General features: G+C 41.9%; 1 protein-coding gene across 1 annotated transcript in view; it reads right to left on the bottom strand.

Moving 5' to 3' along the window:
* The window catches only part of P4HA3 (prolyl 4-hydroxylase subunit alpha 3), a 36,919-nt gene extending 30,335 nt beyond the window's left edge, over positions 1-6,584 (bottom strand). Inside the window, exon 1 of the mRNA XM_058545613.1 lies at positions 6,385-6,584. Within this exon, the coding sequence (XP_058401596.1) occupies positions 6,385-6,584 (200 nt within the window). The remainder of the gene's footprint in view (positions 1-6,384) is intronic.
* Between the last annotated feature and the right edge of the window lie 11,712 nt (positions 6,585-18,296).

Genomic DNA, 18,296 nt, shown 5'->3' with positions numbered 1-18,296 from the left:
CAGACTCCATGCTGCATGCTGGAGACGCAAAGGCAAGACAGGGTCCAATGCTCAAGGATTTCACAGGCAAGAAAATAGCTGTTTTCTCCTCACTCTATACCTAAGTTCAATATGTAATTCTATGAAAGAATGAATGAAATATACTCTTCTAGGAATGAGAAACAAAATTTTGAATAAGACAATAACCTTGGTCTCAAGGACTTGGAGTCTAGTGGGTAAGATAGGCACAAATAATTACATTACAGATGCAACACCAGAATTAACACCAGCTTTAGCGGGGAGTATAGATAGGGGGTGATTAATTTGGCCAGAGCAGGTCAGAGAAGGTTTCACAGAGGAGATAATAAACTGAGACTTGATGGGTGAATGCAAATAATATGGAAGGGAGAAGGAGGCCTCCTTCCAGATAGGCAGAGACAGTTTGACATATGCAAAGGTATAGAGAGAAGAAGTAGGGGAATCACAAGCAGTTTAGTACTGCTGGAGCACAAGGTGTACAGGAGATGGGTAGGAGATAAGACTGGAGAAGTGAGGAGCACCTCATAAGCCTTGCTGTGGAATTTGGTTTTTACCCTGACTGCAATTAGGAGCCACCAAAAGGTTTTAGATGAAAATGGGATACGCTACGATATGTTTACATATATAAATCTGTGAGAGGATGGGGAGCAGGGTTCAAAAGTAGAAGTGACTGGAGATGGAAAGACCAGTTGGGAGGCCATTTCAAAACTGCAAACAAGAAACAAGGAGAATCTGAACCACAACAGCGGCAGTGGGGACACAGAATGGGATGGATTCGAGGGAGGTATTTAGTAAGTAGACCATACAGAAACTGGTGATGGTTATAACCAGGAGTGAAGAGGTGGGGCTGTCCAGCGTGCTTTCAATCTTTCGGACTTGTTGACATTTGCAGTAAAGAGCCAGAAACAGTAGGGCCAGAGGTGATCATCTTTCTAGTTAGTTTCTCTCATCCTTGGATGTCCTACAAAAGTGTTCGTATAAGCAAAAGATGCTGTTTCCTTTTCTGGTATACTATAGTTATTCCATTTCTAACACACTAACGGGATTATTTTTTTAAATTATTTTATTGAGGTCATATTGGCTTATAACATTGTGTACATTTCAGGTGTACATTATTACACATCAGTTTCTATATAGACTGCATCACATTCACCGCCAATAGTCTAGTTTTCATCTGTCATGGTACACACGTGCCCCTTTATCCCTTTTGCTCTCCCCCCACCCCATTCCCCTCTGGTAACCACTAATCTGTTCTCCTTATCCATGTGTTCGTTTATCTTCCACATATAAGTGAAGCTGTATGGTATTTGTCTTTCTCTGTCTAGCTTATTTCACTCAGCATAATACCCTCAAGGTCCATCTATGTTGTCGTAAATGGCATGATTTTGTCTTTTTTTTATGGCTGAGTAGTATTCTATTGTATAAATATACCACATCTTCTTTATCCATTCATCAGTTGATGGGTACTTGGGTTGCTTCCATGTCTTGGCTTTGTGAATAATGCTGCGAAGAACACAGGGATGCACAGATCTCTTTGAATTGTTAATTTCACGTTCTCTGGATAAATACCCAGCAGTGGGATAGCCAGATAATATGGTATTTCTATTTTTAATTTTTTGAGAAATATCCATACTGTTTTCCATAGTGGCTGCACCAGTTTGCCATTCCCACCAGCAGTGTCTGAGGGTTCCCTTTTCTCCACATTCTCTCCAACACTTGTTATTTCTATGTTATTGAAATTTATTGATTGTAAAAGGGAAGACTTAAGAGCTCCAGTCCTGCCCTCTAAGAATTTTTTCCCTTGTTTTAAAATTATTAATTTCAAAAACAGTATAATAACAACAACGGAAGTAAAAGAAAAACGTGTGCAAAGTGAAAAGGATATGGATTTATATGAATGTGCGCAAGAGCACATGAGAATATAGGAGTCCCTCGGCCAGAGCGGAGGACCTGCAAGAGTGGAGAGGGATGAAAGTGAAGCATAGAGGGAGTGGCAGGGTGGGGGGATTTCAATCCCTTGAAGCAGAGTCTGATCTAGAGATTTCTCAAGGGTGGGGCCCTCAACTGGGAAACAGAGCCTGGAATAGAAGACGACTGGCCTTGGGGTGCTTCCAGGGTGCCACACGTTCAATTCAAGCATAATCTAAGGAACGAGAATCTGGGCCTGGGTGCACCTCAGAGGAAATGGGAAGCCTGTCAAGTCCCAGGATGTCTCTAAGCCCTAAGACAGGGCTGTTTGAGAGCAGCTACTCTAGGGTTTTGAAACTAAACCAGTCTCCAGGGTGTGGCATTATTTTACTACCCATTATTTCTTGCTTCAGCTCCATATGGAACTACTTAGTGGAAGATATTCCACTGCTAGACGAAAAAACTTACAAGCAGAGACTTGGGCTTGAGTCCAGCCTGAAGGGTAAGTGTCCAGGGACAACTGAGGCTGAGTGGGCAGTGATTTTATAAGACACTTGGATAGGGAGGAGCTGGAAGGAGACCTGAGATGTATCCTGACCCAGCCTCCAACTATCCCCCAGTGTCCTCCTCTATAAAACGACAGAACTGGTCTAGTCTAGAAGATCTCTATGGATTCTTTCAGCACAACCATTCTATTATTTCATTCCATTATTTTTTCCACAACTGAATAAATAGATTCCTCATTTGATGCTTGAGAACTAATGTTTAACAGGCATCAGAGTAAACTGAGGCACAAAGGGAAAGAGGGAAGGCAGAGGTGAAGATTTGTCCCAAGTCATCCATCAGATCAAAAGCACTACCTCCTGTTCTCTTCGCATCCCACTTTGTATTATGGGGTCAATTTATTTAGGGCAGGGGTTTGATCTCTACTATAGCACATAATTCAATTCAGTGCTCAGATATATCATTTTTCTATCACGCAAAGGAAACAAAAACCTATTAACTGATATCTGAGGCTGGTCTGGAATCCGAATGTTGGCCCTATGCCCAGCCTCTGAGCAAATAGCTGGTTTTCAGAGACCAAGTTACTGGATGCTGAATTCCAACCTCAGGGTTTCCTAAATGGCGTTTTGCTTTAACAAATGCTGCTGAGAGTGGAAAATCATATCCTTTCCTTCAAGAATCTCCACAAAAAATTTGCAACCCAATCCCTGCCTTAAACATAGCCTGGACAGGTTATCCAACCGCAATACATGAGCTATTTTAATTCACTATGTTTCTCCTTTGGAATTCAGAAATGGCTTTGTCTCAGTTCTTCTGAGACATTCTGAACGCTTAATTCCTAGCACAGAAATAATTGCAGCTGATACTACTCTTTCAATTTTTGTAGTTTTTTAAAACTGCAACAACAAAAAAAGCTAAGGGCTAACTAAATACACACACACACACACACACACACACACACACATATATACTATAACCAATATAATTTTTATTCATTAACTTGGGGTAGGGAGTAGTTTCAACATCAAAAAATATTTCATTTTTAAATTTGGAAATTTAAAGAAGAATATCAGCTGAGGCCCTTAGCAATAATATCTCAAGTTAAGTTACATAAGATAGCAGATTGCGAGTATAGGAAAACGAGCAGGAACTGCCAAAACTCTTGTTTTAAAAGGCAAACATTTCACTAGGTTTTAGGGCATTGACTAGAGAATAGACAGTCTCTAAAATATCAAACTAAACTTTCTGAAATTAAATGCTCATAAGTCATATGAGAAGAGAATCTAGAATTTCTCTGATTCTTTTTTATTATCTGGCCTCTCAACAATCCTAGTTACTGCTTAGAGCCAAAAGTGGGGTCTAGTTTCATCAGCCAGTCTTAAAATAAACAACAATTATAAAGAGCTAACATTTGTTGAACAATTATTATATGCCAAGCACAATGATAAATACCTTTACATGGTATTTAATCCTTCCAACAACCCTATAAGGGTAGGTACTATCATTATCATCATTTTACAAATTAGGAAACTAATGCTTAAAGAGGCAGAGGAATTTGCCAAAGGTCAGAGCCAAGGATTCAAGCAGAGTCTGTTAAATTCTTGAATCCAGACTCTTAACCACTATGTACTCCAGCTGCTCATAAAACCTTAGCAGTTATGGGGCTTGGTCTGTGTCCTGGCATGCCAGATAAAGTAAGCATAGCATGATGGAAAGAAACAATGAAAAGAACTGTGTCCTAGTCCTGGATTTGCTACCTACCAGATTTATAATCTTGGATAAGGTACAAAACTATAGTTTTCCCATATTTTAAATGATTCCTCATTTGTTTAAGAGGGTAATACAAACCTATTTCAAACCATTGTGTGTGACAGAGTATCAAAAGAGATAAAGTTTGTGCCAGATCTCCCACTGTGACAAAGCTGTGACAATGAAAATGGTGATAAGACAGTAAAAGAGACCAGCATGCAGAGGGGATCCCTGGCCAGCCGGTTTGATCAACACTGCAAGCTCTCTCTTCTGAGCCTGTTCCCTGAGGGCCTGGCATCAGAATTCTGAGCTCCCCATCTCCATCTGAGCCACTCAAATAAAGAGATTAGTGGTAGGACAACAAGCACATAAGCAGCAGGGAGCATGTGGGTATCTTAAATCAAAGAGAAAAGAGTCTGCTCTATTTCCACTAACGAAATTGGACCCCAATGAATCTGGACTAAGAACAAAATTAAAACATTTTGCTCTGTAAACTTGGGCCACAGAACACTAAGCAACTATGCTACTCCAAAGAGTGACAAGAATTATTGAAATTATCATCATGTACTGTTATAATTAATACAGATTTAACATACATTATATATATGTGTATGTGTGGGTGTGCACGTGTGTGTATCATCACGCTATTTCAAACTAACAGTAAATTTAAACATGCATATAACTGCTTATATGCCAGCTACATACTTAAGAGCATGTACCAAATCACATCATCATTCAGTCACCATTGAGTAACAAACAAGATCTCTCACACACACTTCCACAAACTGATTCTCTTCCACATGGGCTCTCTCGCATAGCCATGGTGTCCCACACACCTTCTTCCCATGTGTCCCAGAATCAGTATTACCATCACACACACTCACAATTTGATAAGCAGTACATTGTGAGACAGCCCTCTGTTGTCTCAGTTCAGCAGAGAGTCACGTGATAGAAGTACAATATTAATATATTCAGACAGCAACATGGTTACACCATTGTTTCTCACACTGTAGGCTTCCCAATGTCCCAAAGAGAGAAAGCACAACACATATGTGTCTATGATACACATGGCATTGTACACAATCACTCATCTTTCCTAGTTTGACACTGACAGAGTCAATACATGATTACAGTGTTTTATCCCACAGTGTGTAGCACTAGAGTTTGTTGATTGGATAGCAAAACAACATTGGCTGAGCATCTGCTTGTGTGTGCAACACTCAGTATCCTCTAGCATCAAGTATGGTTTTGCCCAGTGTTTTCTTGCTGTCAAATACTTTCACACACATATAACATCTCAGTTATCATTTATTTAGTACTTAGTTCTTACATGAGTAAAGAGAAGGGAGAGCTGAAAACAAAGGAGGCCATGGACATCTCTGATTACCAATCGTGATGCTACAGACTATAAGCTCCTTGAGGGCAGGGTTGGGTCTTGTTCACCATTTTATCCCCAGTGCCTGGAACAGTGCCTGGCTCATAATAGGCACTCAAACATAAGTGTTGAATGAATTGATGAACATGAAGCATTATTCATAGAGCGACTTGTACAATCACTTGGCACCTTTCACATGCAGAGTATGATATCCATAGTGTCCTGCCCATCCAGTCCCAATGACGCGTAAATCTCCTCCAAGGTCACAGAACATCACCCAACTCCTCATACTAAACACCAGTTCACTGGGTCACATGGTCAAGACATGTGTGGCTGCAGCATCACACACTATTCTCTGCATCTCACTCTGGCAGTATCTCTGCATCTCTGTGACACAAGACCTGGGGCCCACACAACTTGACACAGTGCCTTGTGAGGTCCTTGGCTTCAGAGGCACTCCACCACACTTTCCCACAGTGTATCAACTTCGCTGTGTGACGCTGGATCTGGAGTGCCACTGTGTGTGTGTGACGGAGTCTGAGGCCCCACCCTGTGTGACACAGCGTCTCTAGGGTCATAATCAGTCTCAGTTTCCCCATCACCCCATGGCACAGTATCTCGGGGTCCCACACTGGGTGACAATGGGTCTGGGGGGGTCACATTGGGCCACCGTGTCTCAGTCTCAGGGTGTGACACAGGGTCTGAGGTCCCACACAACATGACAATGAACCTCAGAGTCACCCCATCCTGTAGCACGGTGTCTCAGTCTCGCCCTCTGACTCAGTCTCCCGCACTCTGGCGTCTCTGTCGCTCCCGCCCCCGTCCCTCACCTGGTCAGGTCCCGCAGCCGCGCCTCCTCCCCGCGCAGGTAGCGCCGCAGCAGCCCCAGCAGCCGGCGCTCGGGCGCCAGGGCGCGCGCCACGCTGGTCAGCGCCGAGAACGTGTCCCCGCGCGCCGCGGCCGCTGCCGAGTCCGCTGCCCGGAGCGCCAGCAGCGCCAGCAGCGCCGCCAGCCGCGCCGCGGGGCCCATGGCCGGCGCTCCCGCGCGTCCCCTCGGACCGTCCAGCCCGGCCAGGCGCCCGCCGCTCCCCGCCCGGCCCGCCCCTCGGCCCCGCCCCGGCCGCGGCGCCTCGGCCCCCGCCCCTCCACTCCTTCTTGGCTCTGACGCCTCCTCTCGCTCTCCATCTCCCCGCTTCCTGCCCCTTAGCTCCTCAGACCGCGTGGGGGCCGCCTGCAACCTCAGGGTCTGACACCCTCCACTAAATCACGGCCCTCGGAAAGTGTTCCTCTGTGCCCATTTCACACTTAGGGAAATGGAGGCGGGGATGGGTGAGCGATGAATTCACTGGTCTATGGCTGTACCGCGCCGTCTCCAAAATATTTACCCCCTTGGATCAGAGGGTGGAAATACAGAGACACCACTGGATTCTGATGGGGAAATCCAAGAGGGTAAATCATGCGTTATAGTAACAGCAGTGCGGGTAAAGAGCGAGGAGAGAGCAGAAGGGAGGAAAACACTTCACTGAATTCTGGACGTCTGAGCCCTCTTGGAGGATGAGTAGAATTTTGACCCGGGGTGAGGAGGATGAAGGCCGTTAGGGTCAGTGCATGACAAATCTAGAGCTATGGAACCTAAAACTCTGGGGTCCTGGGCAACTGCTCTACACAATCTGCCTAAAGTCACTTAAGGGAACAAAAATATTGTTATTATTATACCGGAGGCTACTTATTCTTTTCCCCTCCTTCCCAGGCTAGGCAGTGTTCCCTCCTTCATTCATTTAACAGATATTTAGCACCTCTGTTACTGTGCTGAGGACACAGAAAAATAGCACATCCAACCCTGGACTCACAAGGGGAGACAGATATGTAAACACACAACCACAAAAAAGTGCTATCAGGGTAACTGAGGGTTGTGCAACGAGAAATGGCAACACTGAGGAGGGCGCTGGTGTCCCTGCATAGTGGTGAAGAGGGCTTCACAGAGGCGCGTGCAGGTCCAAAAGGATGAAAAGGAATTGTCTGGAAGACAACAGGCAAGAGAGCGATGGGCTTTCCTGGCAGAAGTTACCCATGTGTACCAAAGTTTGGAGATGGAAAACAGTTTGAATTCTAGGAATGATGAAAAGTTCCTTGTGATTGGGACTGTCAGATTGTGAAGGGGCTTTGCATGTCATACTCAGAAATTTAGCCTGTGCTCAATGAAAATCCAGTGGAAGTCTTTAAGGTGGCAATAATAGTCATCCAGTGACTGAGTGAGATGAGGGAATAAAGGCCCAGCCATTCAGGCCCAACATGAGACAGCTCTGACAGGAAACACTAGCTCTAGCCCTCTTGCCACCTTGATCAAGGCTTGTTAAGCCTCTTTGACGTCTTCCTCTGTCCTGTCCTGCTGCCTCTCCCTTTCACAGATGTTGACCCCTAATAAATACCTTGCACCCCAAACTCCATCTTAGCATCCGTTTCTAGAGAACCCAATCTGTAACATCAACACAATCAGCACACACAGCCACTGAGTGTAGAGCAGGGACCTGAACCCAGGTAGCGTGGATCCAGATGCTGTGTTCTTAATAGCTACCTGAGGCAGATTTACCATGAAATTTTTGAGGCTTAAGCTTCAAGGCCCCTAATTTGCACAATCCCTTCCCAAAGCCCTCAGGATCCTGGCATGGGGGAGCCTAGCAATGTGTTCTCATTATTAGATGTATTTGTAAAATTGGCAAAAGAAAACTATTTTAACCAAAATTGGTTAAATTGTCTCTTTCCACTCTGGCTTCCTCTCCATCACACTCTCTCATAACACTTCCCCTCTCCATCACACTCATAACACTTCCCCTTACGGCGGGAATGTTGGAATGGCCATGGGCCTGTGTTTGTAACTGAGTAGTTGTCTTAGACTGCTTTCTGCCCATAGAAGGTTGGGGGTTGTGGTAGGTAGAATAATGGCCCCCCCAATGATGCCCAGGTCCTAATTCTCAAAACCTGTGACTATGTTGCCTTACATGGCATAAGGGATTTTACTGGTGTGATTAAGTTAAGGATCTTGAGATGCCTCATTTATTTACATATTCATTTATTTATATCAGTATGGGCTCATGAATTTTATTGAATGGATTATAATCCATTACTTTGCTTATTTTGATGCTCAAATTGCCCTAGAGTTGGCCAGTGGTAGCTCTTCAATCGGGCTCCTGTGTCCTTTTGATATGTCCCCTTCATTCCTTGAGCACTTCCATACTTTGTTATTTGCAAGATATTCCAGGTCATCTTGTACTTTCCTTGCCCCAGTCCTGAAATCGAGCATTTCCCCCATGAGCCCTGGTTCCTTTTAGTGGAGTAGAGTATTCAGAAACCAAGATCTGGGTGCTAGGTATGCTTACTGCAACTGGGTTTTCTCTGCTCCCAGGTCCTCCCTCTCAGCAGACAGAGCTAGGAAATTATATATAACTTTGTTAAACTTATTCATAAGTTTTTTTTCTTTTAAAAATTGAGTTATAATTCACATAGTATAAAATCCTCATTTTTAAAGTGTATAATTCATTGGTTTTCAGTATATTCACAAAGTTGTGCAACCATCACCGCTATCTAATTCCAGAATATTTTCTTCACCCCAGAAAGAAACCCTATATCCATTAGCAGTCATTCTCCATCCCCTTCACCTGTGGCAACCACTAATCTACTTTCCATCTATATATGGATTTACCTACATGGGCATTTCATATAAATGGTTTTGTTTTTGATACAATAGTAAATGGAGTTGTTTCCTTAATTTCATGTTCAGATTGTTTGTTGTTAGTATATAGAAATACAATTGATTTTTGTATATTGATCTTGTATCCTGTAACCTTATTAAAACTGTTTATTATGTCTAATAGTGTTTTTTGTGGATTCCTTATGATTTCATATATAAAGATCATAACATTGGAAAATATAGTTTACTTCTTCCATTCCAATCTGGATGCTTTTTATTACTTTTTCTTGTCTAATTGCCTTGGCTAGAACCTCCAGTATAATGTTGAATAGAAGTGACAAGAGAGGACATCCTTGTCTTGTTCTAGATCTTGGGGGAAAGCTTTCAGACTTTCACCATTAAGTATGATATTAACTGTGGGTTTTTTGTCAATGCCCTAATTAGGTTGAGGAAGTTCCTGTCTGTTCCTAGTTCACTGAATGCTTTTATCTGTCAAATATGTTTTCTGCATGTATTGAGATGATCACGTGGTTTTTATCCTTTACTCTCTTAATATGATGTGTTACAATGATTGATTTTTTTGTTGAACCAACCTTGCATTCCTAGGATAAATCTTGTTTGTATCTTGCTGGATTCATTTGCTAATATTTTGTTGAGGATTTTTGTATCTATATTAACAGGGGGTGTTGGTTTGTAGTTTTCTTATGATGTCTTTGTCTGGTTTTGACATCAAGATAATACTGGACTCACAGAATGAGCTGGGAAATGTTCCTCCTCTGTCTATTTTGGAAGAATTTGTGAAGGATTGGAGTTAATTTTTCTTTAAACATTTGGTGGAATTCACCATTAAAACCATTTAGGCCTGGGGTTTTCTTTGTGGGAAGTTTTTTGATCACTGATTCAATTCCTTTAGCAATTATTTTAGAGCAAGTCTGCTGGCAATGAATTCCTTTATTTTTCTTTCGTCTGAGAATGTCTTTATTTCAATTTTATTTTTTGTGCTGGCCTCCATGGTTTCTGAAGAGAAGTACATAGTCGTTGAAATCATTGTTCCTCTATAAGCAATGCATATCTTTCTCTGCTTGGTTTCAAGAATTTTGTCTTTGTCCTCCTTTTTCAGAGGTTTGATTTATGATGTGGGAATGAATTCTGGTGGGGAGGTTATCCTTTTTGGGATTTACTGAAATTCTTGAATCTGTAGGTTTATCTATTTTGTCAAATCTGGGAAATAGTCATATATTATTTCTTCAAATACTTCTTTTTCAAAATCTTCTTCTGCAATTCTGATGACATAAATTAGGTACTGCCTCACAGGTCATTAAGGCTTTGTTCACTTTTTAAAAAATGTTTTTTCTCTGTTGTTCAGATTAGATAATTTCTATGGATCTGTTTTCAAGTTCACTGGCTCTTTTCTCTGTCATGTCTGTTCTGCTATTGACCCCATCAGTGATTTTTTTATTTTGGTGATTGTACTTTCAGTTCTAACATTTCCATTGGCTTCCTCTTTATATCTTCTATTTCTTTGTTGATACTTGCTACCTTTCCATTCATTTCAAGAGTGTTCACCCTTACTACTTGGAGCATTTTATAACAATCTTCAACAATTTCAACATTTGTGTCATTTCTTCTTTGACATCTGTTGATTTTCTTTTCTCATACTAATTGAGATTTTCCTGGTTCTTCATATGTTGAGTAATTTTGGATTAAATACTAGACATTTTGAATATTATAAGTGTCTAGATCTTGTTTAAATTTTATGGAGAATAGTAATATTTTTGTTTTAGCATTCAATTGACCCAGTCAGATTTAGAAGTCCTGACCTGGGCCAGCCCTGGTGGCCTAGTGGTTAAGTTTGACACACTCTGCTTCTGTGGCCTGGGTTTGGTGCCCAGGTGCAGACCTACACCGCTGGTTGGTGGCCATTATGTGGCAGTGGCCCACATACAAAATGGGGGAAGATTTGCAACAGATGTTAGCTCAGAGCAAATCTTCCTCAAGCAAAAAGAGGAGGATTGGTGACGGATGTTAGCTCAGGGCAAATCTTCCTCAGCCTAAAAAAAAAAAGTCTTGACCTGACTTCTGTGGTTGTGGTTCCAATGTCAGTTCAGCTTTCAAAGCTTTTGCAATGCTATTCAGATCTGTCTCAGTTGTGCACCACCCAGTGGCCAGTCTTGGATCTGGACAGTGGCCTATGCCATACCTCAGTACTCAAGTGTAGGGTATGCTATTTAGCATCAGATCCATGTATGCACAGTTCAGGGGTGAGGCCAGGAATTATGGAGTTGCTCTCCTGAACTCCTCCCTCTCTGTGATCTCTCTGATACTTTCCAGTCCTCTGAAGCTCCCCTTTTTGGTCTTTTGGCCAAAAACCTAGGGGTTCATTTACCCTGCTCTGCTGTGTACTTCTCATGATTGCATGCATCTGGGGCCAAGTGGCAGGAGGATAGAGGGAGAAAAAAAATCATTGGGAGTTTCCCCAACCCTGTTGGGATTGTTGAAAGGAAAAATTACAGCATTATTTGATAAAGTTGCAATGACTGTAGATGTAATACATAAGATAACTCAAAGTTTTAGGTAGCCATAGGCCTTCACTACCACCACTGCCATTGTGGCCACCACTGTGGATTGCCTGGGGGGAGGGGTGCAGGAGAACAGAGAACAAAAGACAGGAGAATGTGGGATGTCCCCCCACCTCAATGTGAGGAGTCCTCTTTCCCCCTCCTTGAGCCAGAGCTAGAGGGCTTCTCCTGCAGCTTTCCCAGTCCTATCCTGGGCCCACTTCCAGGTTTGGTGCTATGGAGGATTGAAAAGGGGAAACTCACTGCCAGTTCAGCAGTGTTTCAAATCCTGGTCTTTTCCCCCAATCTACCTGCTATCATTTACTTTTCAGGGTCCTCAAATGCCTACTCCAGGCACTCTGTCCAGGTTTTATACTGCATTCAATGGCAAGACATCTTCCTACAACCAGAACTTCCTCCACTATAATATTTTGTTTTAATTCTGCAACAGAAAAGAATTTTTGAAGTCACTCTACGTAACAACAGGGTTCCAAGTATAACTAAAAACAAACTAAAATTTAACTAAATTATGTTACAAGTACAAATAACTATGTGGAAATAGAATAAATATTTTCCTAGCACAGCTAAATTTGTGAGGGCTCACCTTATGTTCCTATTTGGTATTTAGCAAGGTTTTTTGTTTATTTGTTTTGTGACCTGTGTTATTAGACAATCCCTATTTCTGAATGTCGAAAACTAAAAAATGTATATTAGCTTTGAAGAACTGTTACTATTATTATTAGGCTTTTTAGTGCAAAAGGGAAAGAAAATTGAAGTAGAAATAAAAGCGTCAAGGAAAAGATCAAACTTTTGAAATAAATATCAAGGCAAGAAAAGAGAAAGGCTTTTCCAGAAATAATCATCATCATCAGCTTCACGTCATGCCACTCTCCCTTGCTCACTCCGTGCCAGCCACACTGACCTGTGGCCTTTTCATGTCCTGCTCCTGCCAAGCTCTTTCCTGATTCATGTGTAATTTCTGACTAACTCCTACTCATCCTTTGAGTCATTTCCTCAAGGACCTTTTATTTGTCTGCAGACTAGGTTCCAATCCCCATATTATTCAAAACACTCCCCGTATTTTCCCTTGGTAGCATTTATTACCATTATAATTCCTTATTTCTACAATTAATGGTTATCCACTCCACTAGATCATAAGTTTCATGTAGGCAGGACTGTGCCTACCAGAGTGCTTGTCGATAGTAGGAACTCATTTTTAAAAATAGAATAAATGGAGCAGAAAGAACATTCAAAATAATCCCATCACTCAGTCTCTCGATCAAGGGTCCTCTATGTGCCAGGCCTCTGCCAAATCTTTTATACCATTTATCTCTTGTTCCCTCACAATAAGCCTATGAGGTATGTATTATTCTGCATTTTACAGTTGAGAAAACTGTCGTTCATTGGGGTTAAGTGATTCAGCAGCAAGATGGTAAAGCCTGAAGGTGAACCCAGGGTCTCCAACTCTCAGTTGAGTGCTCTTTCTGCTGTGTCATTACTTCAGTTTGCTCATTATCAGTTCCTGGGTCTGCCTCCCTTACTACGAGCAGGGAGAGTTTCTGGGGAACTCACTTCTGCTCACTTCTCAGTTTTCTCCTCTGTGTTATGAAAGGATTAAACCAATAGACTGATGTTTCTACAAGTGTGGTCCACAGTCCATCTGCATCAGAATCATGGGGGGAAGCATGGATGTTTTCATGAAAAATTCAGCTTCCAGAGCCCCACCCAGAGTCATTGAATCAAAATGTAGGTGAGGAGGAGGCAAATCCCAGGAATCTGCATGTTTAACAGGCTCTTGAGGGGATTCTCATGCACGTCTAAGCTGAGAACACTTCACTAGGTGATTTCCAAAGTTCCCTCCAGCTTTGACAGTGTTTGCTTCCAGGACATTAAATTTGAAGGACAGGCTTTTGAATCTCTATCATCTTTTACAGAGTCTGGAACTCAATATATTTTTAGTGAATGAATACATTTGTATTTGGAAGACAGATTCAAGTCCCTGCTTAGGTATTTACCAGCTGTGATTCCTTGGGAAAATTACTTTACCTCTTGACCCTAAGGTTATCTTTAAGATGGAAATAATAATAACAATCCATATTCTGGCTCCCAATAGTTGATGTGGAAGATAAATTAAATCATGTTTTTGAAAGCTCTTGTGATGATTCCGAGTTGAAGAACTACTACAGGTATAAAGTAGACACCGACAGGGGTTACTTCAGTCCTTCAGACTCACAGATGGCTCATATATAGCTCTCTTGAGTGAACTTAATAGGGAGTTTATTCAAACACAAAACAACCACCACCACCTTTGAAAATCACATTTCAAGATAGGTAGGGTCTTTCCAAGGAAATAACATGATTTTTTAGGAGAAATCTGAGGCATTCCTATAGTGCCCCCTGGTGGAACTTAGAAGCCAACTCAAATCCACCATCCTTGTTACACATTGGCTGTTTGCTTAGCAGGGATTGATTTATCAATGTATATATCTGTTCTCCACCTAGACTAGGAGCTTTCTGTGGAGCTTCTTTTTGTTCCCAGAGCCCCAGATTCATTCGTTCATGCATTCATTCAACCATTACTGAGCATTTATGGTGCCAGGTGCTATGCTTGGCACCTAGAGATACAGCAGAGGAGCTAGATGGCGTCCCTGCCATCAGAGCCCTTATAGCCAAGCAATGGAGAAAGACAAGTAAATATCCAATAAAAATAGTGATAAGTGCCATGTAGGAGTAGGTACAGGGAACTATGGAAGTCACTTTCTTTGGCCAAAACCCAATGATCAGTTTTGAGAAAAAGCATGGCGCGCTGAGAGATGGATGGCAGAAAGGAGGCATGAAGTATAAACGGGAGCCAGATGATGAAGGACCTATTCTATTAGTAAGTTTGGTTTTATCCTACGGTCAATGGGAAGCAACTGAACAGTGTTAAGCAGAGGAATGATGTGATTAGATTTGTTTTTTAAAGATCACTCTGACTACAGCGAGTAGAACCGTTTGGAGGAAGCAAGATCAGAGGTAGAAAGTCCAGTTAGGAAGCCATTGCACAGTCCAGGTGAGAAATGAATGTTTGGTTAGGAGGGGCACACAGGGAGTTTAAAATGTATTGGTAAAATTCCATTTCTTTCTCTGAGTGGTAAGTACAAAAGTGTCTTATTCTTTTTATCTTACATTTACATTACACAAATCCTTTAGAATATATAAAGTCATGCATTTAAAAATATATAAAACTGACAGAAAAAATACTATATATATTTTGTGTGTGTGTGTGTGTATATATATATATCTTATATAATTATAAAGGTATGGAAGGGAAGGATGCACACCAAATTCATCTCTGAGGAGATACAGTGATTGTAAAGATAGTGATGATCCTCATTCCTCCCTGTATCCATACGCTTTGCTCCTGAGGTAGAGTCAATTTCCCCTTGCCTTGAATCTGAGAAGGCCTTATTACTTTTTTTAGCCTATACAAGGCAGCAGAGGGGACAGTGTGCCAGTTCTGAGCCTAGGCCTCAAGATGCCTTGCATGCTTTGTCCCTCTCTTTTGGAACTCTGTCCAGGCAACCGTGTGAACAAGTCTGGGCTAGACTGCTGGAGTATGGAAGCCACATGAGACAGAGCTCAGCCAATCCAGCTGAGGCCATCCCAAACTAACCAGCACCCAGTCAACTTGGCTGCTGACCTCCATCTGATAAGTGAACCCAGCTAAGAGCAAAAGAACCAGCCAGCTGACTTCAGTCTCTATTGCCAAACTGCAGAACTGTGAGATAGATAAATATTTGTTGTTTTAAGCCGCTAAGTGTTGGGGTAGTTTGTTTTGCAGCAAAAGTTGACTGTTACAGAAATTGGTGTCTGAAAGTGAAATAATACCTTTACAAAACCCCCAAATTTGGGGCATTGGCTTTGGGATCATGGATGGGTAGAGATTGGAAAAACGGCAAGCAAACAGTGAAGTCTGGAAAAATGGTGAGGAAATTGTTACCGGAGGCTGGAAAAATGGTAATCTGTGATTTACAGTGGCAAAACAATTGACAAAAGTGTTGCCTATGGTAACTTGGAAGATGGGGGAAAATGCTTAAAACTTTTGTTTTGGCTAAGAAGATCTCTAGACAGAATGTCAGAAGTGTCAGTTGGGTGCTCCTAGCTGTGTGTGATAACCTTAAAACAGGAAAAGAGGTATGAGCTAAAGAAAGAACTGGCCTGCTTGCAAAAAGAACTTAGAGAGAACAGAGAGGGGCAGGACTTACTAGGTTAAAAAATGAAATTTTTTTCATTCTGAGGCTTTCTAGAAAGCAAAAGTTTCTACAGGAGAATACAGCCTGGAGATGTGAATGACATCAAAGATGTGGCTGTAACACAGTTTATAAAGACCTCTGAAAGAATTAAAGTGATGTCTAGTAGACATCTAGACCAAAAGACTTCTTGGAATCTTAAAAGCAATATCCACAGAAGCTTAAATCCAAAATAGCAGTGATAAAATTGAAAGAGATGTCTCAAAAACAATTGTGAATGTGTCATTTGGAGTATGGAGTAGACTACAATAAGGTACATAGAAAATACACAAAATTTTTAAATGAGTTATACAAGTAAAAGTACCAACAGCCTGGACTAAAAGATACTGAGATAATTCAGATTGCTACTCAGCTGCCAACAAAGGCCACTTCTTCAAAAGTAGCCAAGGAAGGTGATGGATAAGGAAGGATGGTCCAGAGGGTGGAGCCAAATAGCACAGAGATCAATGAACTAGGGAGCCACTCCCAGGAAGTAGAACCTAGGCTTGAGCAAGGAATATTCCCTCTGCCAGGATAGGGAAACTTGCCACCTTTGTCCAGCTGGAGTCCAGAACTGCTATGTTTAGGATGACTACGTGCCTCTTATGCTTCTCCTTCTTGAACGGAAATGTCTATTGAATTTATCCTGCCTCTGTCACATTGTATACAAGATATGTGGGGGGCAAATAACTTGTCTTTTTAATTCATAGGTGTCAAGATCAGGAAGAACAACGTTCATCAAGTCACATACAAACCTGATGTAGATGATAAGATCCTAGACTCAGAGCCTGATGACATAACTGCAAGAGACTTTTGGGGGTCCTGGAATGGAGTAAGCATATTTTGCTCGTGGGAGGAATGTGAATAATTATGGTCAGAGAGTGAACTGTGGTAGATTAATCCTTTAATTGTCACAATCCTTTAATCCTCCCTGAATCCATATTCTTTGAACTGTGACTTTGCAGCTCCCTTCATTGAAAGATGGAGACTATTCCTCCTCCTCTTAAATCTGAACTGGTCTTGTGACATTTTTGGCCAATGGAACGCAGCAGAGGCACGGTATGAGTTCTATGCCTAAGCCTCAGGATGCCTTGCACGTTTTGGCTTTTTTTCTTGAAATCCTGTCCTGCCACCCATGTGAATAAACGTGAGCTAGCCTGCTACAAGACAAGAGACCACATGGACCAGAGATGAGCCACCCCAGCAGAGGCTATCCAGCTCCCAGACAACTTGGCAGCTGACCTCAACCCATGAATGAACCTAGCCAAGACCAGAAGAACAACTCAGCTGAGCTCAGCACAAATTGTTGACTTGCAGAATTGTGAGCTATATAAATACTTGTTGTTTTAATCCACTAAGTCCTTGGGGTAGTTCGTCAGCAAAAGCTAACCAACTAAAAGACATCTAATCAATATAGAAGTCAAGCAAGGAAATTGGATTGAGTAGTGGTTTAAAAGCCAAGGAAAATATATGAGACAAATGAGAAAGAGTATTGACATTTGTTGTTCTGGGTAGTGGGTACATGGGTATTTGTTTTATCTTTCTAATTTTATTTATTTTCAAGTTTTTATCATAAAAGATTAGATTAAATTGTAACTGTAAATTTAAAATAAAAACAGTAAGTGTTGAAGTTCCAAAAGGCTGAGGCTCTCTCTTCTCTGCCTACTCTCATTAGGCGATCATACTCATCTCCATGGCTTTAAATATGTTGAGTTTCCAAATTTAGATCTCTAGCTTAGACCTCTCTTCTGAGCTCCAGACTCATATTTCCAATTGCCTTCTTGTCATCTACACTTGGATGTCTCTGAGGTGTCTTAAATATAACATGTTCAAAGTTGATCATTTAATCTTTCCTTCTGTGGTAGTCAGTCTCCAAGTTGGCCCCCATGATCCCCACCTCCTGTGTAATCCCCTCCTGCACTGTATCAGGACTGATCTGTGAAACTGTAGAATTTTGCAGAAATGACAATGTGTGATTTCCAAGGCTAAATCATAAAAGACACTGTGGCTTGTGCTTGCTCTCTTTGGATCACTCACTCTGGAGGAAGCCAGCTGCCTTGTCATGAGGACACTCAAGCAACCCTATGGAGAGGCTCATATGGTGAGGAACTGAGGCCTCTTGCCAACAGCTGAGTGAGTAAGCTATCTGGGAAGCTGATCCTCCAGCCCCAATCAAACCCTCAGATGACTGCAGCTGCTGCTGAGATCTTGATTGCAATCTTATG

Source organism: Diceros bicornis, chromosome 7, assembly GCF_020826845.1.
Source record: "Diceros bicornis minor isolate mBicDic1 chromosome 7, mDicBic1.mat.cur, whole genome shotgun sequence".
Lineage (NCBI taxonomy): Eukaryota > Metazoa > Chordata > Mammalia > Perissodactyla > Rhinocerotidae > Diceros > Diceros bicornis.
This window is presented reverse-complemented; position numbering and strand designations above follow the sequence as displayed.